This window comes from Populus nigra, chromosome 1, assembly GCF_951802175.1.
Source record: "Populus nigra chromosome 1, ddPopNigr1.1, whole genome shotgun sequence".
Taxonomy (NCBI): Eukaryota; Viridiplantae; Streptophyta; class Magnoliopsida; order Malpighiales; family Salicaceae; genus Populus; species Populus nigra.
Window position 1 is genome coordinate 22,023,709 of NC_084852.1, and position 22,943 is coordinate 22,046,651.

Here is a 22,943-nt window from a genome sequence, read left to right on the forward strand (position 1 = left end):
CACTTACGATTTTCTCTCCAAAATTTGGTATCTTCTTCTTATTTTTTGTTTCACTATATATATATATATATATATATATATATGAAAAAAAGACTATAATGCCCCTAATCATTAATACTTATAATAATGCATACAGGGGCACTATTGTATTTTCAAATCATTTTTTTACTTCATATATATTTTTATCACAATATATGAAAAGACTACAATGTCCTTCATAAATATCTATATGTTTCTTTCTATCAAATTCTAGTATGTTGGTATTTTTGTGAGGTTTTCTCGGACTCTGATTAACCTAAAAATTCAACCTAAGGTAGAATAATATGTTAAAAAAACACTCGTAAAAGCTTAACTTAATTGAATGGCCTGATTAAAAGATATAATTGATATTATAAAACTAGTTATTGGATTAGTTTTCTTCAAAAATCCAAATTTTGCGTACCATTTCATTTACTCATATCACCGTGATTTTTAATCTAATTCATTAATGACTCCCATTCATAACCATCATAAAAAAATTGCTTAGAATTTTTGCTACTTTTGGTCAAAATAGCATGATTGTACGCGGGGGCTTATATCGACAATCAATGTTTTCACATGTAAAATTATACATTATTTTTTTCTTAGATTCCCACTCTATTATTATTGTTGTTGTTGTTGTTGTTGTATCACCTTTTTTATACCCAATGTATAATTTTTTTTCCTTGGATAATTATTTCACCCGGTTGGAGAATTTACGCTATTCATCATTGGGTTGACATTTTGCGTATTAATTTATTACTTTATTTTGTATGAAATTTAAGTTAAATTTATAAAAGTTTATCATCTCTATCTATAACAATTTTTATTCTTAATTATCATTTCTCAAATAAAAAATTTGCAATTTCTAGCATTGATTTACTAGTGTTAGAACAAGGGTTTACATATAAAATCTATTTTATTGACATCAGTTAGTTAATGGGTGCAATTATTAAAATTAAATTGCATTGATAGTCATTCAATCTAATTCAAAAGTATCAAGTTTTTTCTTTACAATCATATCATTATAAAGTGTTGTTTCAAATAAGTGTGTGTCCACACACACACATGAACACCTTGAAAGATGTGAGTTTCTTTTCTCTAAACCAATTAATTAATTCTATTCTTTTATCTCCACAACCACTGGCGGAGCCACGAAAGGACAAAAGGAGGCAATTGCCCCTTTAATTTTGTTTTAAATATTTTATATATTAAAATATTAATATATTAGTTTGGTGAATTGTGGCTACACGGAAGTAAAGTTATTATTAAATGTAAAGAAAGAAAAGAAAGGGAAAAAAATTTAGGTAACGAGTTGTACTTATATATACATATATATATAAGTACAACTCGTTACCTAAATTTTTTTCCCTTTCTTTTCTTTCTTTAACTTCCCCCGACTAACAAAAAGTTTTTTTTTGTTCTTTTCATGTGCAAACCTTACCTAAAAGATTAATTTTTTGGGTTGAGACGGTTCTTTGATACGGTATCAGAGCCTTGATGACCAAACGGTTATGAATTTGAATTTCACCATCCTCATTTATTTGATAAAAATTAAGCACAAGGTAATGTGGTCTGTGCAAGTTTCAAGCCCAAATAACTTTCACTTGAGGGGGTGTGTTAGAGAATAATATAAATCATATCCTAGGATCTCACTTAAAAGTTTAAGCTTTTGACTTGAGATGATTCTTTAATACTATGTTCCCTGCCTCTCTTCTATATACAAATTTTTCTTTAAGTACAGTTAAGCAATTAATTTTATTTTGTTTTTTGCTTTATACTTTAGGTAAATTTCCTTCATCTTTTCTATTTATTTTATTGTCTAATTTTACTTTTATTCTTTTATAATTAGTTATTAAAACTATTAGGATTTATGATAATTTAGAGGTTTATGATAAATGTTTCTTTAGGGGTTTTGATATAAAAATGTTCAAATTTGTCTAAAAATAATTAAGTACAATTTAATCAACATACTTATTATATGCGTATAGATATGAATTGAAATAGGTTTTGATTTTGATGAATTGATGTGTATTTTGTTATGAATTTCATATGGAAGATTTAGAATTATTGTGTAGTTGTGTTAATTATCATGTAGACACTAGTGATGATAAAAAAATCCAGTGAATTCTTTGTGTGACATATTTAAACTCAAGTGACTCTTTCTCTACTTTCAACAAAGAAAAACTTATTCGCCTTGCTCTTTTTTATCATAGTGAATTCTCTATAGTGTACCTTATGGTACTTGGTGACCAACTTGATACACATATTATTGATCTACATGGTGATGATGAGTTTCTGGTATTGAAGGTATTGCCAGTCTTGCAGAGAAAAAGATAAAAACAAAAAATAATTTGATATTTCCATTGGTATATATGTTTATCAAATTGTAATTACTTCTACCAGTTGCAACTACTACAGTTTTTCTGCTATGTATATTGCCAAGAGTAGATTGCGGAATAGGATGAGAAATAAATGAATAAATGATAGTTTGGTTGTATATATTAAGAAAGATATCTTTGATAAGATTGATAATGAAGTTATTATGAAGCGGTTTCAAAATATAAAAACTCGAAGAAAACAATTATAATATAAAATTTTTTTTATTTTAAAAATATTTTTAAATTAATTTTACTTGATATGTATTAGTATATATGTTTTGAATTGATTTTTAATATATATCTATATAATATAATATAATATAATATAATATTTATTAATAATTTATTCCTTCATTTAAAAAACTCTAGCTCCGTCACTCTAGCTCCGTCACCTTTCACAACCTATATATATTAACTGATAATATATAAAAAAAGCTTGTGGCCCGGTTATTGCCGAGGCCAACCGAGGCCTAGCCAAGCAAGCCTCACATGGCTTAGTTTTTACCCAAACAATCATCTCTCTCTCTCTCTCTCTCTCTCTCTCTCTCTCTCTCTCTCTCTCTCTCTCTCTCTCTCTCTCTCTCTCTATGTAGTTTATGTCTTATTTTGTTTTGGGCAACCGCTATACATGCATGCTGTAACTTCATTTATATTTCAACTAGAATTGTCACATGCATAGTTGACTTGGCAACCTATCATGTAATAAAAGTAAGATATGCAATATAAATATCACTTTACCATATAGTTAGTCACATGTTTGCTATCAAATAAGCTATATATTTCCAAGTTTAAAGAAGAAGAGCAGGATTTTTCCCATCTCTATATGAAAAAATAAAAATATCTAACTTCGATTCTCTTCTTTTTCTACATAATATCTACATGGGAAACTCTAAAGTAATTAACTTTAGCATAGAAATGTTTTTTTTTTTTTTCAGACAACACCTTCTCTCCAACCTATTATTGGCTATGAAAAAAATCTCATGTCCAGTTAAGTTTTTTCTTGCTTCATCAGTAACCAACATCAGGTAACAGGAGAAAAACCATTTAAGAAAATGACAAGAATAGCCCTCAAGTTCAAAAGGATAACGGATAGCAGGACTGCATCTAGAACACCCAACAATCAGAACTGACGGCGTCCACAAAATGGAATTGAAACACAATGTTTTGACTGCAACTGGCCATGTTGAGTAGTCCGAATTTGACTAATGAAGTTAATAAACTATGGGTGCGATTTAAATAAAATAATTTAATTACTCGAGTTGAAAATTCCCTGGGTAATTTTATTATTATTATACATGTACTAAAAAATAGGTTTTTTTTAATGTACAAATGTCGTAAGTAATCATAAATTGTTTTTAAATTTTTCAGGTCAAACTATAATTTTTAAGTTTTTTTAGAAAAAAATATTTTTTGTATATTTTTTATACTATATATTTATATCATTTTACACTTGATTTATTTATTACTATCTTTTTTCTTATTTTTATTTTTTTGTAATATTTTTTACTTTCCTCTTTTTTTTTCTTTACACTTTGTTTTTGAAAAAAAAAATGTTATTATTTTTTTATATTTGAAATATTTATTACTCTACACTTAGTCTATTTGTACATTTATTTTTGTTCGTATCTTCATTCTTTGTAATTGTTTTTCTTTGTATTTTTTTTAAATTATTATACAAAGACAAAGAAAAAGGTGTTTCATTATAGTAATTACAACATTATCTTATTTTTATATTAGGTTAAAAATTAGCTTGAAGTCTTATATGTTTTTATTGACACATATAATATTCACTGTATTTTATTATATTTAAGTATCAACTTTTTAATTTAAAATTATATTTTTTATCCGATGTCAAAAAATACATTAATAACTTTTAAACATGAATTCTTTTGCATTAAAAAAAATATTTGACCTGCAGTGAGGCAAATCAAATAAACACGTAAACATTTATTTATTTATTTATTAAGATATATAATTCTTAATTTATTTAATGAAATAAATATATAGACTTTTTAATTTATGATCAAGATTATTTTTTTTTGTATAAAATCTCCTCCATGTGCTTGAGTGCCCATATATGCCATATATATACTAAGCCCTTTTTTCAATATTGATGTAATTCAAATTAGTTTAGATTTGAGATGTAATTTTTATCTCTTTTTATCAATGAAAATATTTACTTTTAGCGACAAAAAAATAAAATAAAAAAGGGCTTGTACCTTCAAGTGATATTTACAAAAATATTTATATAAATGTAGATATACTTCCTTGTGGGGAGGTTGCTGATGACGGGGGTGGGGTGGAATTTTGAAATATCACAAGTATTTAGTAATGTTATGAAAGTTCTTGATTTTTCAGGGGAGGTTTAGTAATAATCTCAAAGGGGCCAGCATGAATCAATGCTTAAAATCTTGGGATTAAAATGATCTTTTGGAAAACTGGCTTGCGATAGTTCCTCGCCCAATCAACTTTGTTGGCACAGACACATAAAAAAAGAGTTTTCTGTCCACTCCCCTCCCTCAATCAATGCCTCAGTATGCATCCGCTAGAAAAATAAAAATCACAGTGAGGTGATGTGGAAAAAAAATCAAGGAAAATTCTTCCAACACCTGTTAAACATGTGGCAGCAGCAGCAGACTCCCACCAAGCAGAAAGAAAGAAGGGGCAGCGAAAGAATGAGGAAAATACACAGACAGGGTGGAGTATGGAAAAAACTGAAATACTGATTATTGAGAAAATTAAAAAAAATGAATGAAAAAACTGAACCGATTAAAATTTTTAAAAATTTAACTGATTCAGTTCGATTTTATAAATCTAAAACTAAATCAAAAAATAAAAAACTCTCATCTAAGAGCGAAAGTTTATTTTAACGGTGGTCAAACATGGGATAATGCAGAACTGGTAAGCCGTCTTAGAATAAAGTAGCGGACAAGCCCGTCCACCGAGCACCGGTCTATTTTCTATTAACATATGATTTTTTTATAGTAACAGGTGGAAAAAAGGGGAAGAAAAGCAAACGTGGGTTACTTTGTGTTGGAATTGGGTTTTGGACTCTTGAGTCCTCAGCATGCCATGGCGTTGAGCTATTTAAGCATCATCTTTTTTCTGATTTTTCCAAACTCACTCGTCACTTCTAATACTTTGAGTTAGTTTTGCTTCTCTTCCTCGCTTCCATTCTCCTACGAGGTAGAGATACAGCAAGAGCGCACACAATGCTGGAGATTGCGCTGGTCCTTGTAGCGTTGTTTGTCATATATTACACTCATTTGCTTGTCAAATGGAAATACCCAAAAATTAATGGAGTTCCAGTTCAGCTCCCTCCTGGTTCTATGGGTCTCCCTGTCATTGGAGAGACCATCCAGTTGCTTATCCCAAGCTATAACTCTATAGATATTCACCCGTTCATCAGAAAACGAATCCAAAGGTACTGTGGCAGCATTATATGTCGTTCTAATCATTGTTTAGGTACCGTTTGAGTTTGCGATAAACAGTATTTTTTAAAATAATAATGTTTTTATTTATTTTTTAAAATGAATCTGATTCCATCTGGATATTAATTTATCATTAAATATTTTCTGAAATATATTAAATGGGCTTGGAAATAAATACTCATCGGTGTGTCCTTTCTTCGAACGGAAGTCATCACCTGAGTAAATGATACAGGAGACTGACAGCATTAAGCTAATCTTTTTTGTCCAAGGTATGGGCCCATTTTTCGAACAAATCTGGTTGGAAGACCGATCATAGTCTCAGCAGACGCTGAAGTCAACAAGTACATCTTTTCTCAGGAAGGGAATTTAGTGGAGATGTGGTATTTGGATTCATTCGCCAAGTTGTTTGCTTTCGAGGGCGAGTCCAAGGTTACTGCGATTGGTCGTGTCCACAGATACTTGCGAGGCATTACCTTGAACCATTTTGGTGGCGAGAGCCTCAGGGAAAAGATGCTTCCTCAAATTGATGCCTCCATAAACGATAACCTGCGCCAATGGTCCCCTCAGGGAGCTGTTGAAGTTAAATCAGCTATTTCACGGGTAACTATTGCTATTCTCACTTAGAGCTGCCATGCATATTTACATATAAAATTATCAGTATGTCTTTGTCTTTGTTTTTGTTTTTATTTTTTTAATAGAATATTAAGAATGTTTATTTTTGTGTTTTAATAAAAAAAATATTATTTTTAAACAAAAAATATTTTAAAAAACAACACTAAATAAATTCTAACAAGAATAATTATCCATTCCAATATTAGTACTTTGTGAATGTTTCGAATACAGACCTCACTAACTGAGGGATTGTATTGTTGTTTTTGCTATTAATCAACCCCTATTAATTTTTGGTGTTTTGCAGATGATTTTCAACTTCACCGCGAAGGTTGCATTTGGGTATGATCTAGAAAACTCGAAGGGGGAGAAAATTGAAAACTTGCCCAATTTCATTAAAAGTCTCATGTCCTTTCCCTTGAACATTCCTGGCACTACATTCCACAAGTGCATGAAGGTGATTAACGAGAATTAATGTTAAGATTTGAGATTTCTTTCTTGAAATTACTAAAGTTTACCTGTTCTACTGAAGATTTTTTCCTTCTTTTTTATAATGGGGAATGATCAGTCACGCATCTCTTTCTTTATTCAGGACAAAGAGAAGATGTCAAACATGGTGAGGCACATAATAAAGGAGAGATTTAATTCTCCGGATAAACGTCCAGGAGATTTTCTTGATCAAGCTCTTAATGATATGGCATCAGAGAAGTTCTTGACAGAGGATTTTATTGCTGAGCTCTCTTTTGGGATTTTGTTTGCTGCCTTTGAATCTGTGTCCACAACACTGACGTTAGCTATCAAGTTTCTTGCGGAAAACCCTCTCGTGTTGGAAGAATTGACGGTGCGTGTGTAGCAATACTACAGAAACAAAAAAATTCTCCAAGATTCTCATGATAGCTGATAAATTAGTCAATCATTTGCCATTTATTAGTTTTGAAAAACTCATAACACCTTTTTTTTTCCCTTTCCAGGCCGAAAATGAGGCGGTTCTAAAGAAAAGAGAAAATCCTGATTCCCAGCTTACATGGGAAGAATACAAAACGATGGCTTTTACGCAGAGCGTCAGTACCATAATCTCTATTGTTGAATTGATTTACCTAAACTCTGAGATATTGAAACGTTCCTCACATATTTTTTTTTGCATGGATGTGGTTTCTGTATGTATGCGCAGGTCGTTAACGAAACGCTTAGATTGATGAATATCCCACCTGGTTTACTGCGAAAGGCTCTGAAAGACATTAATGTCAAGGGTATGTATGCATATGTTCTCATTGCAATGAATCCTCTGTTTGTAATTAATTATATTTATTCTTTGATGGAATTGATTGATCGTTTTACGTTTACTTTTCGATCCAGGATACACAATTCCGGCTGGGTGGACTATAATGCTTGTTACTCCTATTGTTCACTTAAATCCTGAAACATACAAGGATCCATTAAAGTTCAATCCATGGCGCTGGAAGGTGTGCCTTTTTATATATCATGGAAACCTTGGAGATGAATATATTAAGAATTAAACTTGTGAATTCTCAAGAGTTCTTAGAAATAAACCCTGAATTGCTAATATCTCTTGTTTATTTATTTGACGGGACCTGTAGGACCTCGACCAGGTTACTCTTTCCAAGTCTTTCATGCCATTCGGTGGAGGTACAAGACAGTGTGCCGGGGCAGAATTCAGTAAGGTGTACATGGCGGCCTTTCTCCATGTACTGGTGACCAAATACAGGTATATTTGACTTTTACAGTTGCCAAGGATAATTTAATAGGCTGCCATGGAGAAAATTTAAAATGCTTATGCTTATGCTTGATGCAACAGATGGTCAAAGGTCAAAGGAGGACGCATCACCCGAAGTCCTATTTTACTATTTCCAGATGGTGTCCACGTTAAGATTACATCAAAACGTGATTGAAGGGTAATAACTAATAACCATCATATGTAGGCAACGAGGAAGAAGCAAGACAGGGAGAAAGGGGCCAGCCTAGAAAGACTAGACTTCTCGAATAATTTACAGTATACGGCGTTGGCGAGTTTAATTAATTTAAATTGTATTTCAATTAACACCAGGTGTTGTGGTGTTGATGATTTGTATCCTATGTGAAACTTCTTTTTTTTTTTTACTTTGTTCGTGTTTTTTTTATTTGGCAAGAGAAGTTAATTTATTGGCCTTCATGCCATTTCAACCTCAGATCGATTGGAATGCCCTCTGTTTTTCATAAACTCGACCCTATATGTAAAAAAGAAATGAACTCTATAGTTTAAAAGACAATTTGGCCAATTTCATGAAAAGGGTCCTGTCATGTGACCCTGCTAATACATAGAATAAACAAATGAAGGTCATGAAAGCAGCCATCGCCAATAAGCGGTCACAATTCTGAAGGATAGCAGAAAGAACCTGAATATTGATACATGAAAGAATACGCGGTTGGTTGCTGACCATATCCCCAGCCCAGCTTAAAGGAACACAAATGGTTCGTGTGTAGCAAGCAACCTTGCAGTTTCTTCTTTCCTTCCTTCATATTATTGCGCATCACCTTATAGGCATCTAACACTTGCGACGAAAAAACTAACACGCTTCATCTACGGATAAAAAGCGTCTTCCCCACATCAATTTCCTTAAGGAAGAAGAGAAACATCAAGCGAAAAGCATTACAAGATGTGGACAATTGGGTTTCTTGTTGTAGCATTGGCGGTGGTATACTACACACATTTGATTAGCAAATGGAGAAATCCTAAAATTGATGGAGTTCTTCCTCCAGGCTCCATGGGCTGGCCCCTCATTGGAGAAACCCTTCAGTTCATTATTCCTGGAAGATCTATCGATCTTCATCCATTCGTCAAGAAAAGGATGCACAAGTAATATGCTGGCTACCATAGTTTGCGAGAAAAAAAGAGAGAGCATTTTATTTCATAATTAAATCATAAATGCTTGCCTGCTTTATTCACTACTAACAAATTCATATTAATTTCCTTGTTTCAGGTATGGACCGATCTTTAAAACCAGTTTGCTTGGTAAACCTACCGTAATATCCACTGACAATGAAGTGAACAAGTACATCTTGCAACATGAAGGAACTTTGGTTGAGCTATGGTATTTGGATTCCTTTGCCAAGTTTTTCGCACTTGAGGGTGAAAACAGAGTGAGCGCTATCGGTGAAGTTCATAGATACACGAGAAGCATAACGCTGAACCACTTCGGTGTTGAGAGCCTCAGGGAATCATTGCTTCCTAAAATTGAAAATATGATTAACACCAACCTAGCAAAGTGGGCTACTCAGGGACCTGTTGATATGAAACAAGCTATTGCTGTTGTGAGTACTTTTCAGTTGATCGACACAGTAGTATTAATTAACAATTTCCTTGTGTTAATTCTAACCTTTCCTTTCTGGCTGTAGATGGTTTTCAATTTTACAGCAAAAGAAATAGTATTTGGCTACGATGCTGAAAACTCAAAAGAGAAGCTAAGTGAGAATTACACAAGGCTTGCCGACAGTTTCTTATCCTTGCCCTTGAAAATCCCCGGTACTATCTTCCACAAGTGCATGCAAGTAAAGAAAGAAGTCCTCAAACTTGAAATATATTCTTATTTGATACTCGCTACTTGGGAGTGATTAATCAAAAAATATATATATACACTACTATTGATTCAGGACCATAAGAAGATGATGAAGATTTTGAAGGATACACTGATTGAGAGACTGAACGACCCCTCAAAGCGTCGGGGAGATTTTCTTGATCAAGCCATTGATGATCTGGAGACAAAGAAGTTCCTGACCGTAGATTTCATCCCCCAGCTCATTTTCGGGATATTATTTGCCAGCTATGAATCTATATCATCAACCCTAACTCTTGCAATCAAGTTTCTCTCGGAGAACCCTCAAGTAGTTGAGAAATTAACCGTAAGTATAATTAACACCGATTATCAAAGTTTTAAGATTCCAGATTGAATGATATCTGGTTTATACTGGCGCTAATTGTTTTATAATCAGGCTGAGCATGAGACTATTCTGAAGAACAGAGAAAATCCAAACTCGAGCCTTGCATGGGAGGAGTACCGATCATTGACTTATACACAGATGGTTAGTTTCTATGTTCTTAAATGCAAATCCTTTTTTCTCATTTTTGTTGTAAGATCGATAGTCTTACATTCTTCTGGAGTGTGGTCAAATCATTCGTAGGTCGTCTATGAAACGCTTAGAATTTCGAACCTTCCACCTGGTATAATCCGAAGAGCATTGAAAGATTTTCAAGTCAAAGGTAATGTTATCAATTCTTAATTCAAGATCTCTTTGGTTTCTTATGCTCAATTCAATTGATTGTTTGTGAAATTTCCAGGATACACTATTCCATCTGGCTGGACAGTACTGCTTGCTACCCCTGCTATCCAGCTGAATCCTGAAACATTCAAGGATCCGCTAACATTCGACCCATGCCGCTGGAAGGTTGGGAGTTTTACAATTGCTGAACCTTACAGGGGAGGATTACAATTGATCAATTCACTTTGCTATAACATAAAAAAGCATTGTTAGAATCCCACGTTGCCTAAACACACCAAAGCCAGGACTCTTGTAAGCCCTTGGGAATCCTCATCTCTTTAGGGTGGTTTTTTAGATGAGCTAGGCCTCCTGGGTTTGGCTCTTGAGAGGGATAACCTCTCTGGACTAAACTCATCTTCTCTCTAGCTCTTCTTTCTAGTCTTTCTGAGCTACCTGGAGCCAGGCCACTCCGGGCTTATCGATATACTCTAACACGGACCAATACACTCTAACAAGCATCATTCCTTCACAACTGATTATTTCTCTTTTCATCGCTAATTTGTCCAATGGTACACAGGATCTTGATCAAGTAACTATTTCCAAGAATTTCATCCCATTCGGTGGCGGCACAAGACACTGTGCCGGGGCGGAGTTCAGCAAGCTGATCATGTCTACTTTTCTGCATGTCCTGGTCACCAAATACAGGTATATTTGATTTCTCTTTTAATAATCTCCATGCTTGGCTTGGACAGGAACTCTTTTGTTAACTCTTTGGATTGGTTTTTGCCAGGTTTACTAAAGTGAAGGGAGGAGACGTCTCTCGCAATCCGGTAATGTCATTCGGTGATGGCATCCACATTAAGTTCACAGCCAAGGATGAATGAATTTTTTTTTTTTTTTTTGTAACCCCTGGAAGTTTATGGACTGTTACTCTGTTTACCAGTTCATAGTAACTAGTCCCTTATCTATACGTCGCCGCATCAATATTTTAAAATTTTCAAGTAATTAAATATGGCACAGTAAGAAAAAAAATGTATGAAAGTCGTACGATATAGAAAAAATTAAGTGAATCAAGAAATAATTTAAATCTTGTATATAATAAACACACTTGTCTGGGGATGAAGGAGAATAATTTAAATCTTTATTTTATTTCTTTAATGAATAAATAAATAGATGACACCCTTTTTTTTGTTGATTTATATATATATATATATATATATTAAGAGTAGAATAATATTTTTAGTTTAGCCTACATATAATCTCTTTGTATTTAGATTAAAGTTACACTTTAGAGTATTGTGATTAATAAAAACTTTATTTTTTTTATCTGTATTTATTTTTTATTAATTTGGATTTAACATCTTGAACATAATTAATATCTCATATAATCAACGGACACCTTCCCATGTGTTTCTCCATGTCATTTATCTCACTCCTATGATTAATTCGGTTCCAAACTAAAGAAATCATGCAAGCATGCATTTATAATTTGAAAAACAAGAAGTATTTATTTATGATTAAAAAAACAATTAATTGAATCATATTTTCCATGGCATCACTTCAACTGGAAATTCAATTAAGCAAACGTTCTTTCTTCTAATTTTTTCACTTAAAATCCCAATGCAATGTGTGATCATTAATATTTTTTTTAAAGTTCCTAATTAAAAAAAAAATAAGATAACCAAAAAAAAAATGAATTGATAAATTTGGACAAATGATATTTGCCTAGAAAGGGTTTGTAGCTCCGGCCCATAATGAGTTGATCCATATATCATGGTCCATTACTTGGACGGGTTCGAAACACTTAACAAGTCGATATTATTATTATTATTATTATTATTATTATTATTATTATTATTATTTAACTTTGAAATTGGGAAGTGCCAAAAAAGAACTTCAAAACTTGGATGCTTTTACACAAATCTTTTTAATTTTTTTATTTGGGTTAAATTACCATTTTAGCCTCTTTATTTGCTACTATTACTTCATATCTTTCAAACTTGGTAAATTTACATTAAAATTGAAAAAATATCGGTTGAATTTGACCCAAATCAAATAAAAATAAACCAACTTGTATTTTTTTTTATTAACATCAATTGAATTGAATTTATTTCCCTGAAGATTCCCTCTTCGTGCGTTGATGTTATTCACCATCGGTTCACCACCATTCTAGCCATCACCCTAGATTTATCTATACAATCCTTTAATCAATATTTACAATATTGTTTTTCTTAAAACCATTTTAAATATTTTTAAAAAATAAAATGCAAGTTAATCCTCTAATTTCTATGAAGTGAACCTGGTTGCTTTATAAGTGAATTGTTAATTGGGACCAATTCACCAACATTTTATTAATTTTGATATTAATGGATGAAACAAAATAAACACATTGAGTAGACGATTATTCACTATTCTTGCTAAAGGATGGCTTTGATTTTGTGTTTTTCCTTACACTATTTGTAAAAAAGTTATAATCAAGTAAGATACCAAGAACTAGTACCGTGTCTTGTAAAAATAATGATTCATCGAATAAGAAAAACAGAGACAAATAAGAAGAGATATGAGCTGGTGAATGGTTAAAATCTAAACCAATAAAAATGAGAGTATGAGAGCTTTGAGAAAGAGTTTTGATTAGGAACAAATTAAAACTGAGTAGTAGATTAAAACTTCAAAAGCTAATTCAAGAGTCTAAAAGTAAAGCTCCCCTCACAATGTTACGAGGGAAGAGGATTGCTTTTTTTTTTTTTAATGTGGTTATTGTTGCGCGTATCTTAACTAATTTTATAAATTATAAAGTTAAAGATCATATAAGTTTCTAGTGGTCATTATATTAGCAACCATAAAATTCAAACCTGAAATTACAAAAGAAGCAAACCTCTTGGTTTTAAATTTTTTTCATTAGACCACCTACTAAATTATTGAAAAGAAGATAAATGTGGATTGCGTCATGTCATTCATACTTGGATGATTAAATTTGAGAAAAGAAAAAAGGTTAAGTTGCTTTTACATGTTAGTAAAAGCTAAAATGTAATAATTGAACCTCCTTTTTAAAAGATGTTGCTATAATTCATTTAAATCAATTTCCTTAATGCATTAAAATAATAACAAAATATGAACGCCAAACTAGTAGAAAATTTTATGATGCTTAATAGATAAGATATACTATTAACTACTATTTAGATTCATCTTGAAAAGAAAAATAAATATAAAAAGAGAAGAGAAAATAAAACTCATGATCCACAAAAAATAATAAAAATATTTTTTCTTAATATTTTTAATATGACCGTTATATCAGTAAAAAAAATCTTATTATTCCTACCAAACCACAATATCTATTTTTTTTTTAAAAAATAAGTTTTATAAAATAATTAATATGATATAACTAATTACTCTATAAAATTTCTTTGTTAAGCTTGTCATTATACCCATATTCATTTTTAAGCGATCCAAATTGTGTGCTATGCGCACTAACAAGGACAAGCATATTTGGAGAGCAGCAACTTCAAATCCCCTTATAATTTTTATTATGTTTGGTATTACGGTAATTTTTGTGGTTTTAAAAAATAAGTTTAAAAAAACTTATGAATTGTAGCTTTTTTATGTAATCATGATTTTAAAATAAAGTTTTCAGTAGGATTCATGCAAAAATATGATATATATTGTAATTGAGGCAAAATATAATTCCTGCAACTTCTTGCCATACTACTAAACAGTAGAAGAAGAAAAAATGAGACAAATATAATGGTTTGGTAGGGATGATAAGAATAGATAGTGTTTGATATGTTGGACAACAATAGACTAAATATAACATTTTTTTATGAAGTTGTTTGATATACCTTTGAACAGTATAAAAATTATTTTTTGTCTTATCTAAAGCTATTATAGTGGAGAAATTCTTGTCTCATTAAAAGGGGTAGGACAAATTCCAATTCTTTATATAATTGTTAATCTAGTTGATTCGGGTAAATATAAAGATAAAAATGATTGTTATTACAATTTTAAAACTCGGCTAGAACCGAGAACACAACTATTTTTTTAAAAAAATTATAAAGATAAAGTTCCATATCAATGAATTTCTTGTTTATTTTAGTCAACATAATATTTTTAATTGGAAGCATTGTTTCTTATATATATATATATATATATATATATATATATATATATATATATATATATATAATTGTTAAAGCAAGTTAACAAAAAATATCAAAAAACATGTCTATATTTTGTGTGATTGAAAGATAAAAAGAAAAATCATAACTATGCTAAAATCATGTTCTTGATCTATTTAAACATTTTAATAATAAACAACTAATTTCAATCAAATTTTTATAAATAATTTATTATAAGTATTATTATTTTCTAATAAGATACATAATAATTGAAAAATATATTAAGATTTAAATAAGAACTTATAATAGTATTTAAAAACTATGTCTAAACTAAAAAATAAGTGAATCTAGTAAAAAAACTTTTGAAGTGTTAAAAAACCAAAGAAAAAAGGCAAAAAAATAAAGAGAAAATGCTTGCAAAAGGTCAGGTCTAACACCTGGCCACACGTGTTTGACCTTATTTAATTTTTATTTTTTTTGCATTTCAAAAAGAAAAAGGAAAAAAATTAGATAACGATAATTTTTAATTAAACTAGTAAATGGTTTTATTTTAATTAAACTATAAAAAATTAGGTGATGATAGTAAATGGATGATTTTTTTTTAAAACAAAATCACTACATCGTGGAAAAAAACATTTGGAACTATGAAATTGGATAAAAGAGGGAAAAAAATTAAGCCGAGTCAACCCGAGATAACATGATAGACATGTAACTTGTAAATCTGGATTAACCTGTAAAACTCGTGGCTCATTTTATAAAATCTGGACAACCTAATAGAAAAAAAATTGAATAAAATCATAAAGCAATTTTTTTAAAGAAAAATATTGAATGATAAAATTAAAAAAGAAAAAAAAGATGTCTACTGCATTAGCTTTTCAGATCAATGATTTAGGTCATTAGACAGGAAGCACTATATATGAAAAAAACCATAGTTATTAAACTCGGACCGGTCCGGGTTTGCCAAAAGATCGGCCAGTGCAATGACCCGGCCAAACTCGGCCAATCAGGCGGGTCAACCTATGACCCGGGCGACCTGGGCAAACTCGAGTGAGACCCGATTTTTTTTTTCAAATGTGGTTTTTCTCCTATACCCCTTTTTTATATATATTTTTAGTTAGTTATTAACACTTTTTAAAGCTCACTTTATAAATATTAGAAAAATATTTTATTTTTTCAATGTGGGATTTAAAACCCTTTAGTATATATACTCTATGTTTTCAAGAAAAAAGTTATGTTTTTTCAATGTAGGATTTGAAACCCTTTAATATATATACTCTTTATTCACAAAAAAAAAGTTATGTTTTTTTAATGTGGGATTTGAAACCATTTCGTATATATACTTTATGTTCACAAGAAAAAAGTTATGTTTTTCAATGTAGGATAAAAAATATTTTGGTTTAAATATTTCAACTTAAAAGGATAACATAATATCTTTTTAATGTGGGATTTGAAATCCTTTAGTATATATATTCTATGTTCACAAGAAAAAAATTATGTTTTTTCAATGTGGGATAAAAGTTACATACTTCAATTTAAAAGTATAACATAATATCTTTTTAATGTGGGATAAAAAACTTTTTAAAATATTCTTTTAAACTTCATTATTTACAACATGTATAGCCTATATTCATATGGTTTTTTTCTTAATTTTTTCATATGAAATATTAAAAATTTAAATATTTTATTTAATTTTTTCTGGGTTGACTCAAGTGGACCCAGGTTGACCCATAAAACCTGGGACCCGACTCCTTGGTTGGGTCAACTCCCGTGCTGAGTTTGATAACTATGGAAAAAATCATAAAAATCTAATCTCGAGCAAATCAAACGTTAGAAGATGAAATTGAAAAAAAAAATCAATTATATAAAAGGATCAAAGAAAAATAGTAATTAGAAGAATAAAGGAATTGAAATACAAAATAAATTAGAAGACAACTATAAATATGTGATTGAAAAGTGAAATTGAAAAGAAAAATAACTTTAGTAAAAGGAATAAAAAATTTAAAAGAATAAGGACCAAAATAAAAGAAAAGAACATATTATAAATCTGGATTGAAAAGTGAAATTAAAAAGAAATAAAAATTATACAAAAGGGTTAAGAGAAAAAAAATTAAAAGAATAAGAACTAAAGTGGAAATTAAAAACTAAAATAGGGGGGGGGGGGGGGGGGGGGGTGCTGAGAAGATTTAAATATCGCATCAAAAGCTATCGTTTGGCTTTTAGATGGCGACACACAGATGCAACACTCTTGTCTTCATTTTTTTAATAGCAAAGTTAAAATGATGAAAACAACTCTCGACCACAGCCAGGGTTTTGTTAACCTCGATAGCATTTTAGTTACTTGATTTTTTTTAATATTTATTAAACACTAAAGGACAAATATGCCTCTAAGCCCACCTAGCAATACCTAAAAAAAAAAAAAACCAAGTTGAAAATAACAATAGTAACGCTTGATCAAAGCTAAGGTTTCTTTGTCATAACAGCATTTGTCCTATTTATTTGCTGGAAAGTAATTTTTTTTAGAAAAATATATTCCAGAAAAGTAAATTATTTTTCGATGTTTAGTAGTGTAATGAAAAATAAGTTGGAAAACACTTTCTAATGTTTGGTTATGTCATGGAAAATGAGCTGAAAAATAACTTATTAATGTTTTATTTTTTTCAAGTTTATTAAAATAATGAGGAACAAGTCTTACAAATTAAAAAGTTGAATGAGAATGAAATTGAAAAAAATATATAATTTCATAAAATATCTCAAATAAAATAAATAATAATCAAAATAATAGAGATCAAATCTAAAAAATAAAAAAAATTGAAAGATGAAGAAATTAAAATAATAATAATTAATATTTCATAAATTATTTCAAATAAAATAAGTAACAATCAAAAGAACGATGATCAAATTTGATAGATAAAAAATTTCAATTAAAAAATAATAAGTGAAAAGCAAATAACAATTATAAAAATAAGGACCAAAATTAATATAAAAATTAAATTCTAAAGGATGAAATTGAAAAACAAATATTCAAAACAAAAAATATATATAGCAATCAAAAGTTTGAGGATCAAATTTGATATAATCAGTAAATAATATGATATTTCTAAATTTTTCACAACTTTCAGAAAGTGTTTTCCGTTCAAAATAAAAAGAAAACACTTTCTTGAAAACCAGACAAATTTTTCTTTGACTGGAAATTTTTTTCAGTTGACCAGAAAATATTTTCTGTTAACCAACTTTTCTAATGACAAACAAACACAGGAAAATTTAAAAAATAATTTCTTAAAAATCACTTTCCAGCAAAGAAACACAGCTAAGGATGAAAAGGCAAAAATACTCCTAGACATACCGAGCCTAATTTTATTTATTTTTTGGTACAAAGGGTATTCTCATATTTTTACGGTAAGAAACAATAAAAAAAAAAGTACCCACTATCCTTACCAGTCAATTAAATTTTTCATGGTATATGGGATAAAACCAAACTTTTACCGTTGCCGTCTAGCGAGTGGATAGCTAGTAATGTGCAATGTGGATTCACGTGGATTACTTGCGTTGTTGTCAATGTTATGTTATAGGTACACGTGTATTACTTACGTTGCATCCAGTTTCCACCTTCGACGGCTGACAAAACGATCACATCAATATTTAATTTATTCTTCAGCAGCCAGACTTGATCTTAGGTCAAATTTTATTTCTTTCTTCTGACAAACAATTGATTACTCCTCTTGTACCCAAATTAGCCACCCAGCAAACTGAGTTCATGTTTATCCGAATTAATTAATATTATCGCCCTCCCTCTTCCAGCTCCCGACAAATTAATTACCAGGAAATGACGGCAATGGCTGCATCAGTCGAGCGACAGTTGCATCTCCAAATTCCTTACCCTGATAATTAATTATCGCCCTCCTCTTTCAACTCTAAATAACTGTTTGATTTTGATATTATATTAAAAAAAAATATTAATCAAGCAGTTTTAACTATTAATCAAGATTTCAAAGCATAATTTATATTATTTTTTTAGTGCACGTAAACAAACAAAAAAGAAGAGGTCTAACTGGAAATTATAGCAATATTGTTTTATCTGCAATTTTCAAACGATAATATTTTGAATTAGAACTCGTCATCACTGGCTGGCTTCAAGAAAAAATCGTCTCCTGATCGGGATTTCAATAATCCCAACGTGTTTGACCAAGAGCAGTAGTGGGATATGAGAATACTAAAGGCATTGGTCATCGTCCAATGAGGACCGGTTGTGGTGGCTCTCGTCTCCGGGAATTAACTTGAAGAACAGATCTGACTTTAGGAATGAAGGTCCCGTCAAATATCTTCAGCAGTGGAGCAAATACGCAGAAGCAGAAGTCAGAACAGGTACCGTGCCTGCCTTTAATAATTGCGAGGAAGCCATCGACCATTTTTCCAAAGGTCAGCCATGCTAGGAAGCTGCTTTTTTTTTAATTAAATATATTCTTATCTCAGTGCATACGGTTTTGTATCCATACCATGCGCTCTGTGGAATGCCACCTAAAATAACCATCACTTGAATGGATATAAAATGGTTTATAAATGTTTTTAATATACGTTAATTTGCACTATTTTTTTTAAAATATATATATCTTTTAATTTAGTTTACGTGATAGACCCACTGGTCAACAATCTCGCTCTCTTAATTATAATTTTGAGCATTAATGCAAAGTCAAGCATCATTTTCCAGTCAATATAAGTTTGTATAACTCCCCGTCGCCTACCCCAGATCCTCTTTAAACGGCCTAATTAGCCCAAACTTAACGAGGGGATTACAATAAAATCACGAATTGTGATTACCACGAATTATAATATTAACTGGGATTAATATTAAAATCTTTGTTAATGGAAGAGATTGTGATTTAATCAAGAGTCTTTACCATTAAATAAATAGCATGGAAACAATTCATAGATGAAACTCTTGCGGTAATTCCTAGTCTAACCAAATAAAATATCTGTTAATAAATGAAAAATAAAATTTTAATATTTGGAATAAAAAAATTATCCTGATTTTGATCTTACCTAGTTGTAACGTGATTATCCAAAATCCTCATCGCAATATTATTATCAGTTCTCTTCCATTCAAATTTTTCCTTGCAGTAAAAAATTATAAAAGGAAAATTATAGTAATTACAATTAACTAACCAAATTAACATAATAAAAAAAATATTTAAATTAATACGAACCTTAAACCTTGAAAATCATGTATCAATCTACGGTTTTCACTTAGGATGTCTGGAAACCTAACTCCATTGAAATAATAAAATTTTCATCGACGATTTAAAAGCTGATTTTATTGTTCTTGCAGCCTCAATGTTTGTAAACCTGAAATTGCATTCGTTAAACAAAATTATCTTTTAAAAAATTATCAAACATGTCATTGTAAAAGCAGGAAAATCATTTTTACATTAAAAAGGCCGTCCTTCCATTTAACCTCGTACTTACAGGTAAAAAGATCTTGTTGTGAAGGGACCTTTTCTCGACGTTGCAATATCGCACTCGACGACTCAACGTTATGAGTCGATGGTTATGCCTTATGTGCTTATTCTTGGTTGACACCTAATGATTTGTGGTCGTTAGCATTATTGCTAGAAGAACTAGCAGTAATCTTGTTCTCATGACGTGCAATAGACTTTCCTCGTGGCATATACACAAATTAACAGTTAAAAAAATTAAATGACTTCTATTTTAAAAAAACTCGATAGCACCTTACTTATATGGTAGGCTACCTGGAATTTTTAAACTTACAAATACACAACATATATGCCATAAACTAGTTGATTTTATTCAATTTCTTCCAACTAATTAGAATAATTCAATTTTGGATAAAATTCTCATTTTCTAAGTCGTAATATATTTAATCTTAAATTAACAAAAAATCAAAATAATGATTAAAACTAATCCTACACATTAAATTGAAATTGAACAACAAAATTTAAAACAAAAACTAAAATTCTTGAAAATAATGAAAAAAATTTAAATAACAATTAAAATTGAACACGGAATTGAACAAAAATAATGACAAAAAAAATTAAAAAAAGCACAAATAAAGAAAAAAAAGAATGAAAAGTTCTTACCTTTATGGCCTGCTTAGTGTCGGTTGAGAATTAAACCAAAAAGAAAAAAATAAATTAAAAGGGATTGTTAAAAAAAACCTGAAAATAGAAAAATAAGGAGAAAAATAAAGGAAGACAGCATACCTTATGATTAGAAGAGAAGATGATGCTTGATTTTGGCCCGGGTCGTGAACAAAAATAAGAGTGAAGAAGAAGAGAGAAAAATAGAGAGAGGATGAAAGAAGAAGAATGAAGAAGAAGAAGCCTTGTCTGATGTGCTCGTGGACTTTTATATTAGGTATTACCGACATAATTTCCAATAGAATATTAAATATTAATATTTTTAAAAATTTTATCAGTGATTTCGTCTGTGAAGTAAAAATAAAATTTTCAATTAACACAAAAAATTTCAGAAATCCCTCTAAATATTACCGATGAATTTTCATTCCATCATTAAAGAGTGAACGATCAACAATCAGAAAGAGCATTAATTACCAACGCCTTAGAATTCACATTCCATCAGGGAACGTGTACCACAGTCAGAAAAAGCATTAATAGTCAGTGAGTTGAAATTCTCATTGCATCAGTGATTTCGTAAGTAAAAACGTATTAATTATCACCACCTTGAGAAGTGAACAGTGCCTTAAGAAGTAAACAGTTCTCATCGTCACTAAAATTACCGATAAAAATATTCTGTCAGTATATCCATGTGTAATTAACATAATGAACAATATTAAGAAAAGGAGAGCAATTCTCTTCACCACTAGAATATACCGACAGAAATATTCTGTCATTATTTTCATGTGTAATTAACACCATGAATAGTGCTAGTGAAAAGGGAAACAATCCCCTTCGCCTCTAGAATATACCAATGGTCACATTCTATCAGTATATCCATTGGTGTAAAACAGTGTCTGATGCTAGATTATATTTGTATTCATATCTATCCATCATGCAAATATTTAAATTCACAATTGCATGTATAACACAGTAACGCCTATTCACATCAAAATAATAAAATAAATATTTCCTTGTCATTCAATAATATATTAACATCATTGTCATTACATTGAAGTGAATTTCGTCCATAAATATTAAATTAGCACTCCTTCACAATTGATAAAACTAGTATATGAAGTACAACCATGAATGGTTAACAAGAAATATGTAATGAAATTAAGTATCATGAGATATAAGAATAATTAAATAGTACTTAAATGTGTTTTGAACCATGTGAAAAATTATTCATCTTGTAATTGAAAGATTTGAAATTCAGTCAGTTGTAGTTTTGGGACAATAAATATTGACGATGTTGTTTACGAGAAGTTCAACAATGTATCAGTTTATAATATTATAAGTGATAAATTGTTAAAAAAGAATGACATGTTAAGTAGTATACTTACTAAATAAAAGGTCTCAATTTATCGCAATTAAATAACACATAATTGTATGCTTGTCTGAATTCTATTTCAGACAAATATATTCCCCTCATAATATTTTTTAATACGGGTCATTCAAGATGGGAGAATATTGACAAGTTTTCAATTGAAGAAATTTTCCCACCATCATCATACCTTGAGACACTGTTGATTTTTGTTCTTAGTAGAAGCTTAAAATAGTACAAGATAAATGTTAAGATCTCTTCAACAATATAGGCCTCACATATCAAAACTTCAAAATGCATCTTATTTTTTACTTTTCTTTTAAGGTTGAATAAGTATTTGCATGGAATTAAACGAATGTTTTGAATTTTACTTGCAATGTATATGTAATCCTTAACCTCTTGAATGGATACATTTATTTATATTGGATTGGGCCTCTAACTTTTGCCCCAAACGATAAATGTATGGGTAAATGCTCCATCAAGTCGAAAAATAATGGAGAAAATATCATCTCAAGTTTGCATATTGTCTAGATAATATTCGTTTCAAGCCTCTCCATATGTTATGTCTATAACTTGTTGGAGTATATATCTCTAAAGAAATAACTGATCACCATGAGTACATCTCATATCCCCATTGGCAATAAATCCCGGTAAGCTAATGAAATGAGTGTTTGCATAAACAC

General features: G+C 30.3%; 2 protein-coding genes across 3 annotated transcripts; both read left to right on the forward strand.

Moving 5' to 3' along the window:
• Positions 1–5,501: 5,501 nt before the first annotated feature.
• LOC133700451 (cucurbitadienol 11-hydroxylase-like) lies at positions 5,502–8,625 on the forward strand. The gene is made up of 9 exons (XM_062123992.1): positions 5,502–5,823; positions 6,100–6,430; positions 6,747–6,896; positions 7,032–7,280; positions 7,411–7,500; positions 7,611–7,689; positions 7,796–7,902; positions 8,038–8,165; positions 8,256–8,625. The coding sequence occupies exons 1-9, from the start codon at positions 5,612–5,614 to the stop codon at positions 8,347–8,349; spliced, it is 1,440 nt and encodes a 479-aa protein (XP_061979976.1). The 5' UTR covers positions 5,502–5,611; the 3' UTR covers positions 8,350–8,625.
• A 245-nt stretch (positions 8,626–8,870) lies between these two features.
• LOC133700460 (cucurbitadienol 11-hydroxylase-like) lies at positions 8,871–11,687 on the forward strand. Of its 2 annotated transcripts, none has more exons than XR_009843415.1 (9): positions 8,871–9,293; positions 9,418–9,748; positions 9,833–9,985; positions 10,088–10,336; positions 10,427–10,516; positions 10,616–10,694; positions 10,773–11,005; positions 11,271–11,398; positions 11,484–11,498. XR_009843415.1 is itself a non-coding variant. In XM_062124000.1 (9 exons), exons 1-9 carry the CDS (start codon positions 9,094–9,096, stop codon positions 11,575–11,577), a joined length of 1,431 nt encoding a protein of 476 aa, XP_061979984.1. In that variant the 5' UTR covers positions 8,875–9,093; the 3' UTR covers positions 11,578–11,687. The 2 variants fall into 2 exon arrangements, 1 of the variants encoding a protein (XP_061979984.1); XM_062124000.1 differs by having other exon boundaries at positions 8,875–9,293; positions 10,773–10,879; positions 11,484–11,687.
• The last annotated feature ends 11,256 nt before the right edge of the window (positions 11,688–22,943 follow it).

What these genes read in the sequence shown, in the direction of transcription:
- LOC133700451 (XM_062123992.1), top strand. Translation starts at nt 5,612, where the DNA reads ATGCTGGAGATTGCGCTGGTCCTTGTAGCGTTGTTTGTCATATATTAC. An exon ending in ATCAGAAAACGAATCCAAAG is followed by an intron (nt 5,824 to 6,099) that starts GTACTGTGGCAG and finishes TTTTTGTCCAAG; the next exon opens with GTATGGGCCCATTTTTCGAA. An exon ending in CATTCCACAAGTGCATGAAG is followed by an intron (nt 6,897 to 7,031) that starts GTGATTAACGAG and finishes TTCTTTATTCAG; the next exon opens with GACAAAGAGAAGATGTCAAA.
- LOC133700460 (XM_062124000.1), top strand. Translation starts at nt 9,094, where the DNA reads ATGTGGACAATTGGGTTTCTTGTTGTAGCATTGGCGGTGGTATACTAC. An exon ending in GTCAAGAAAAGGATGCACAA is followed by an intron (nt 9,294 to 9,417) that starts GTAATATGCTGG and finishes TCCTTGTTTCAG; the next exon opens with GTATGGACCGATCTTTAAAA. An exon ending in CATTGACTTATACACAGATG is followed by an intron (nt 10,517 to 10,615) that starts GTTAGTTTCTAT and finishes AATCATTCGTAG; the next exon opens with GTCGTCTATGAAACGCTTAG.